Here is an 8,170-nt window from a genome sequence, read left to right on the forward strand (position 1 = left end):
GTGTTTAATCTTCCACTCCTGATGTGAAACACGATGATGGATGTAGACGTTGTTGATCAGTGGAGTCTGATGGAGGCAGAAGTGTTGCTCAAACTCCATCAGGAGGTCTGATGTTTTCATAGTTCACTGCACCATCATCTACATCATAACGCACCTGTAGTAAACAACAACAACAACATCAACAACTCTGAGTTGATTACAAAGGATTTCAAAGTAAAACACAGTTCACAGTTTAATCAGCAGACCCTGAACGCACCATCAGTTCCCGTCTGATCTGATTGATACTGACTTCTGCACAGTTTGCTTTGAAACTAGATTTGATCCTGCACATTATTCACAGTGACAAACACATTGTTTTCTAAAACAACAAAACTATTAGCATATAATGAAGAGAGAGTCAAAACAGTTCAGTGTTTAGATGTAAAAACTCACATTGATTTCATCCATCTGTGTTTTCTTCTCTGAGAAGAAAGAAGAGAAAGTTGACTTGACTTTTCACAACTCACAAAACGTTTAAGTTTGATCTGTGAATGTTCTCACCTTTAGTTCTAGTCCATATGCTGACCGCCACAACAATCATTATGAGAGCTGCTAAACCCACAGGCACGAGGATGTGCCTCAAGAGACCTGGAGAGAGAATATAATTGTTTTAAAGATATATATATTTTGTACATTTACTTTTTTTTTTGTTATGAAACGGAGATGTTTGGAAATGTATCTTCATGTAATCACGTTGAGCGCCAATCAGGGCAAAGATGTGATTTCTTAACAAAATGTAAATCTTTTTTTTTTAAACTGTTCAAAACAAACCATTTAATTACTCTTTGATTTAAGAGAAATATTTGTAATCAAGCAATATTCATATATACAAAAACCAATAATCATTTACTACATGTCTTTAAACGTTTTGCTTTTAACTTTAATGAATGGCTTTGTTTTAGAAAGTGAGTTGATTAAATGTGTCCTTATTGTTCTCCATGTGTTTGGGGGACGGACGACAAAGAGATTCTAGAGACAGATAACGCACATGCTGAGACTCTACCTTGTAGTTTTGCTGAATCTTCAGAGATCACAGAAGCTGTCGTATTGAATCCTGATCTGGAGTCGCTCTCTGTTGTTGTTGTTGTTGTTGTTGTTGTTGTTGTGTCCTCACCTGAACATATGAAAAAAGATCTACACTCGTTTCACTAGCGAACTGTCTAATGGGTCACCAGTGTTTCCCCTAGGATGGAATCATAGCAGCGGTGCTAAGGCACGTGGACCCAGCAGAATGTGAGCGCGGAGCGCGTGGAATTTTTTAGTGTCGGCGCGTGCGAAGTGCGCCCCGCCAATTTGTTTCTATGTGTCAGCACAAGAAAGGCTCTTGAGGCCTAGTACCAGGGCCGGTTCTAGACAATTTGCTGCCCTAGGTGAGATTTTAGGAGACATTTTATATGTAAAGAATAAATGAAAAATCTCTACAAAAGACAAATACAGTGTAAAAACAGAAACTTATTGACATAGGTAATAGACGTCAAAATGGCTTCAAATGTATTCAGTGTTGTATGAACATGTTTGAATTGGGGGGTGGACGTCACCTCCTCTAGGGGGGTCAGGGGCAATGTCTCAAGATTTAGCAAAAATACACCTTTATTGAACATACAAGTAACACAAATACAAATCCACATAACAAACAATCAAAAATGAAAAAGGGTCGCCACTTATTATTATTTTAAGAAAAAAAAAAAAAGTTTAAAAAAAATATATATATATATATATATTTTTTGGTACCTGGCTGGCACCCCCTAGCAGTGGCGCTCTTTTATATAGGGGAAACACTGGTCATTTATATTGTGATGTAATAATAAAACTTCAAATCATTAAATAAGTAAAAATATTTTAGTTAAGAGTTCATTAAGTCACGTTGAATGGCTCAACATGTTCTCACCTGAGGACTGAAGGCTGAAGGCCTGCACGTTGTCAACATTAGTTACTTCACAAGTAAACAACTCAAACCTTGATGTGTAACTAAAATGAGAAATCTGAAATGTCACAGAGGCAGAGCAGGGAGACTTTGATGTGTTTATCTCTCTGTGATCTTTATCCACATCTCGACCCAGAAGCAGCCACTTCACTGAGAGATGACACCCTCCATATGACACCACAGAGCAGCGTAACGTCACCTCATCATTGTCCTGATGTTCAGTCACTGAAGATGGAGATATTGAGAGAGAAAGACAACAAGAGTAACATTAACTTCATCACTGAAATCATAACCATTGTTATGTTTTAGTGTATTGCTCTACAGAGAAAGTTTGGAAACATGATGATGTAAATACTCACTGGTAACCACAGACAGAAGAAACTGAGAGTAAGAAACTTCTTGTTGATTTGCTTTGTTGAACTGTCTGCAGGTGTAAACACCAGCACCCTCCTCTGTGACCGTCTTTATAACCAGAGAACAATTCTCTGTAACTCTCAGTCTGTCTGATTTAGCTTTGGCTTCTTCACTAATCTGCCCACGTCTAACCAGCTCTACTGCGTTACCTGAATCACTGAAGAGCCAGGTAGTACCATCACATTCATCCTGATCCTGAGTCACACTGTCACACGGCAGAGTGGCTTCATCTCCAGCTCTGACAGAGAGGAAGAGGAGCCGCTGTCCAATTGCAGCCCCTGAATAAACAAGAGGTAAGTATAAAGAATACAGAGAAATACAAATGTTCATTTAAGATACAACTAAAGTTTCCCTATGTGTCTAAAAGTTGCCTTCCCCTCGTAGGAAGTCAAACAGACCACTTCTCTGTCTTGGTTAAAAGGAGGTTAGGTAATAAAGTAACATAAGTGATGAATACATTAAAAAAATTAAGTTTTCTAAATATATACATGTTGAAGGAATCCTTACCTGTAAACTGAAGCAGCAGAATGAGAAGTGAAGACATTTTAATCCGTTTGAACTCGTCCATCGTGTCTCTTGTATTCGTGTAAGTCTAGAGACTGGCTGCTTCTTAAAGAGAAATGTTGAATGTACTTCCTTCCTCAAAGTAGCTCCATCTTCCTTTCTCAATCAAGATGAGCACATGTCGCTTCCTGTGGGTTTACTTGAAAAACTTTCATTTCAAAAACATAACCATATAAGCACATTTCAAGCATCTATATATATATATGGTACTTTATTGATCCCAGTTTGGGAAATGTTTGCGTTGCAGCAGCATAAAAAACAAGGCAATGAAGACACTAGAGATAAACAGTCCACAACATATAGAAATAAAACAGCATTAAAAAGTGGAAAACATACATGTGGAAATACAAATGTCCAGTAACAAATATAATGCAGGATATTATTGTACAAAAAATGGATTATTCAATGTTCAATGGAGGGTGACTCAACAGAAGTCACTGTGAGGAAGGAATATACAAAATAAAAGAGACTGTTGATCCGGAGAAGTTCTGAGAAAAGGGCTTTACAAAATAAATATACTATTATTATCAGAATCAGGTTTATTGAAAACTACATATAAGGAATTTGTTTTTGGCAGCGGTGGGAGAAGTACTCAGATCTTGTACTTGAGTAAAAGTAGAAGTACTCAGATCTTGTACTTGAGTAAAAGTAGAAGTGCTCAGATCGTGTACTTGAGTAGAAGTAGAAGTACTCAGATCTTGTACTTGAGTAAAAGTACTCAGATCTTGTTTTTGAGTAAAAGTAGAAGTACTCAGATCTTGTACTTGAGTAAAAGTAGAAGTACTCAGGTCTTATACTTGAGTAAAAGTAGAAGTACTCAGATCTTGTACTTGAGTAAAAGTAGAAGTACTCAGATCTTGTACTTGAGTCAAAGTAGAAGTACTCAGATCTTGTACTTGAGTAAAAGTACTCAGATCTTGTTTTTGAGTAAAAGTAGAAGTACTCAGATCGTGTACTTGAGTAAAAGTAGAAGTACTCAGATCTTGTTCTTGAGTCAAAGTAGAAGTACTCAGATCTTGTACTTGAGTAAAAGTAGAAGTGCTCAGATCGTGTACTTGAGTAAAAGTAGAAGTACTCAGATCTTGTACTTGAGTCAAAGTAGAAGTACTCAGATCTTGTACTTGAGTCAAAGTAGAAGTACTCAGATCTTGTACTTGAGTAAAAGTACTCAGATCTTGTTTTTGAGTAAAAGTAGAAGTACTCAGATCTTGTACTTGAGTAAAAGTAGAAGTACTCAGATCTTGTTCTTGAGTCAAAGTAGAAGTACTCAGATCTTGTACTTGAGTAAAAGTACTCAGATCTTGTTTTTGAGTAAAAGTAGAAGTACTCAGATCTTGTACTTGAGTCAAAGTAGATGTACTCAGATCTTGTTCTTGAGTCAAAGTAGATGTACTCAGATCTTGTACTTGAGTAAAAGTAGAAGTGCTCAGATCGTGTACTTGAGTAAAAGTAGAAGTACTCAGATCTTGTACTTGAGTCAAAGTAGAAGTACTCAGATCTTGTCCTTGAGTAAAAGTAGAAGTACTCAGATTTTGTACTTGAGTAAAAGTAGAAGTACTCAGATCTGGTACTTGAGTAAAAGTAGAAGTACTCAGATCTTGTACTTGAGTAAAAGTAGAAGTACTCAGATCTGGTACTAGAGTAAAAGTAGAAGTACTCAGATCTTGTACTTGAGTAAAAGTAGAAGTACTCAGATCTTGTACTTGAGTAAAAGTAGAAGTACTCAGATCTTGTACTTGAGTAAAAGTAGAAGTACTCAGATCTTGTACTTGAGTAAAAGTAGAAGTACCAGAGTGTAGGAATACTCTGTTACAGTAAAAGTCCTGCATTCAAAATGTTCCTCAAGTAAAAGTAGAAAAGTATTCTCATCAAAATATAGTTAAAGTAGCGACAGTAAGTAGTCATTGTGCAGATTGGTCCATTTCAGAATAATATATATGATATGTTTTATAATGATTGATCATGAAAGTGTTCTCAAAGCTGGTAAAGGTGCAGCTAGTTTGAATGACTTTGTATACTGCAGGGTAGCTGGTGGATTTACTCCAGGTGGAACTAAAGTCTGATTCAACACTTGATTAGATTTCACATCATTCATCCAGATCTGTAACTAAAAGTCATTAAATACATGTAGTGGAGTAGAAGTCGAGTAGCATAACATGGAAATACTCAGGTAAAGTACAAGTACCTTAAAATTGTACTTAAGTACAGTACTTGAGTAAATGTGTACTTAATTACTTTACACCTCTGTGCAAGGGTTACCAGGTATACAGTTGGTACCCCGACACAAACCAGAGTTTTTATACAAACTAAATCAATGTGACAATTAGGCCTACTGGACCTAAAATACACACACATGTAAATAATATGTACACCTGACCAAATATGTATATATGTTCATTTTAATTCATTTCTTATTTTACATTTGCAAACATTCAATATGTGTCAGGCTAGATGATTGATACATGTAGGTAGCATACTTGTCAACCCTCCCGATTTTCGCGGGAGACTCCCGATTTCATTGCCCTCTCCCGGTTTCCTCCCGGGGTCATATTTCTCCCGCATTTCTCCCGATTTCTGACAAAATCAGATTTACTTAGGACTGTTTCCACTCGGACTTTCATACAGCTAAGCCATTGTTTGGTTTCCATGGTAACACGTCTCTTTAGTAGAGCGCGCAACTCAAAGTCTGAGAGGGTGAGGCAGATATTCACAGAAAACAGAACAAGAATCGACAACTCCATTCTCTGCTCACTCCTTTCCTGTAAAATACAGGTCCAGCCCACACATATGCTCCATCAAGAGGATGGTGCTACAGACCGCAAGGCATTGCACTTAGAACTACAATAAGCATGTTAATGTTAATCTAACAGCTCCGCCCCCCCCCCCCCCCCCCCCCCCCCATTTTGCATTTTGAAATGCTCCCGATTTCTGAGTTCTCAAGGTTGGCAAGTATGGTAGGTAGACACTTTACTTTAAAAGTAAATCCAACCAATTGGCGTCTTACAAGTTTATATCTTCAAGCTGCATTCACAGGATACGAACAAACACTCTGCGCTTGTGTTTCCGATAGAGCGATGTCGAAGCTAACCTCAACGACGAGCATCGCTCAAGATTGCGGCGGAGCACTTCGCTCAAAGTTACAATTATTGAAACTCTGACCTCGTTTAACGCTGAAATGACGACGCGATCAGATGACAGCTGTTTGCAGCGGCATCTCAGAACATTTACTTTTTTTCTCCAAGTTCTCACTTAAATCTCAGAAGTCTGACTTGAATTTTAGAACTGATTTTTTTGTTTCTCAGAATTCTGACTGAATCTCATCATTTTTACTTTTCGTAAGATCTAAAAAAAAAAAAAAACTATAAATCAATGAACCATTACATTTTTACTCCAGCAAGTTTGCATTCCTGTTTACAATTCTTACATTTTTGATATCTTAATAGACATTGCATGTTGCTGCTTTCTATTGATAGTTATATACACATTTGCATTTGTATTATAGTTGAAGGTTAATTATATATTTGTTGTCATTAGCTGTGTGTCTTTTTCGTAACTAATCACCAGCTCCAGTCTAAGGACTCTATCAGTTCTGTTGTTTGGTCACACACACCTTCAGTGGTAATATCTTCACTTCAGCAGCAGTGTAAATGGAAACATCCTCTCAGTGAAAGTGTGTGTGTTAGTGTCAAGATCAGAAAAGGACAACTCTCCTCTGTTCCAGTCCAGATCCGCCCTGACCCTCCGGAGCTTCTTCTGCAGGCTGAGAGGAGTGGGTGGATCTGGTGGTGACCATGCTGAGTATTTACCTTCATAGAACCCTATTCCCCATAATCCAGACGTTATGCTTCCCTTCCTCTGGACAGACTCTGCTGACACGCCCAGTGACCAGAATGTACTGTCTGTAACCTGGACATCCCAGCTGTGAGCCCCTGAGTTAAAGCCCTCAGAACCCAGGACAGAGGCGTAGCCCCCAAACCTCTCTGGGTTATCAGGAAGTTTCTGTCTCCCTCCTAGTCTCACTCTGGTCAGATCTTCAGACAGGATGAGGTCTGGATCAGCAGTGTTTGGGTCCAGGATGACAGGAGAGTAGGACACCATGTCCTTCATCTTTCTCCAGATGTTGAAGCTGAGGTTGCCCAGGTGTTTGGCCTGGTCTATCAGAGCTCCTGAGGGCAGCTGTGGAGCCTCCAGCAGGGGGCGCTGCAGCCTCTCCACTGCAGCCTTGTAGTTGAGCAGGAAGGAGACGTCTTCAGCTCTCAGCTCCTCCTCTGTGGCTCTGACTGTGTGTGAAAGAGCTGCTATCTCTCTGCTCACAGCCTCCATCTTCTCCTCCATCATCCTCCTCTTCTGCTCCTCTCCCTCCCTCAGTGCAGCCATCCTGGCCTCCTCTTCCTCTTCTAGAAACTGGTGAAGCTTCTTGAACTGCTCCTTAATCTGCGTCTCTGTGTGTTGAGCCTGGACCTTCATGTGTCCTGCTGTTTGATCACACTTCACTTTAACTTCTTCAAAGAGCTTCAGTTTCTCCTGAAAGGGCTGCAGAGCTTTCTGGAGCTCCTCTCTGAGATCCTGAGCAGCTTCATCCACGGGTCTGAATCTGTGGTTGGTGTGTGTTTTTGAATCTCTGCAGACGAGACACACTGGCTGCTGATGGTCCAGACAGAAGAGTCTGAGTCTCTCAGAGTGCAGACTGCAGAGAGCCTCTGAAGATCTCTGACCTCTCTCCAGTAAGAAGGTCTCACTTAGGTTCTTTAAAGCCAGGTTACAGGGAGGTTCAGCTTTTGAAGATCTTCTCTGACAGACTGGACACTCTCGTGATGGTTTCTCTCTCCACCAGGTCTGCAGACAGGCTTTACAGAAGCTGTGGCTACAGGACAGAACAACAGGATCTCTAAAGACTTCCTGACAGACCGGACAGCAGAGATCTTCCTCTAACCTGGAAGCCATGTTGTCTCTGAGTGAAGCTGAAACACAGCAGACAGGAAGTACAGTCAGTCATGGCTCCCCTCCCCCTCCTCTTCACTGAAATTCACTTTGTTTGTGTTAAAACAAACAATGACACTCAATGTTCTAAGTTGGCTTCAGCTCGAAGCGCATGCCGTGTTTAAGATCTGTGGTGGAATGTAACCAACTACATTTAATCAATTACTGCACTTAAGTAAAGTACCACAGAAATATACTTGAGTATTTCCATTTGCTGCTACTCTGTACTTCTACTCAATTACATTTCAG

The 8,170-nt window shown here is 39.6% G+C and overlaps 1 protein-coding gene across 1 annotated transcript; it reads right to left on the reverse strand.

The window, feature by feature from the left end:
• Positions 1 to 6,568: 6,568 nt before the first annotated feature.
• On the reverse strand, positions 6,569 to 7,900 carry LOC307016447 (nuclear factor 7, brain-like; the record flags this gene model as incomplete). Its single annotated transcript, XM_079645565.1, has 1 exon — positions 6,569 to 7,900. Exon 1 carries the CDS (start codon positions 7,883 to 7,885, stop codon positions 6,569 to 6,571), a length of 1,317 nt encoding a protein of 438 aa, XP_079501691.1. The 5' UTR covers positions 7,886 to 7,900.
• Between the last annotated feature and the right edge of the window lie 270 nt (positions 7,901 to 8,170).

This window comes from Notothenia rossii, assembly GCF_949606895.1.
Source record: "Notothenia rossii genome assembly, chromosome: 8".
NCBI classification, from domain to species: Eukaryota; Metazoa; Chordata; class Actinopteri; order Perciformes; family Nototheniidae; genus Notothenia; species Notothenia rossii.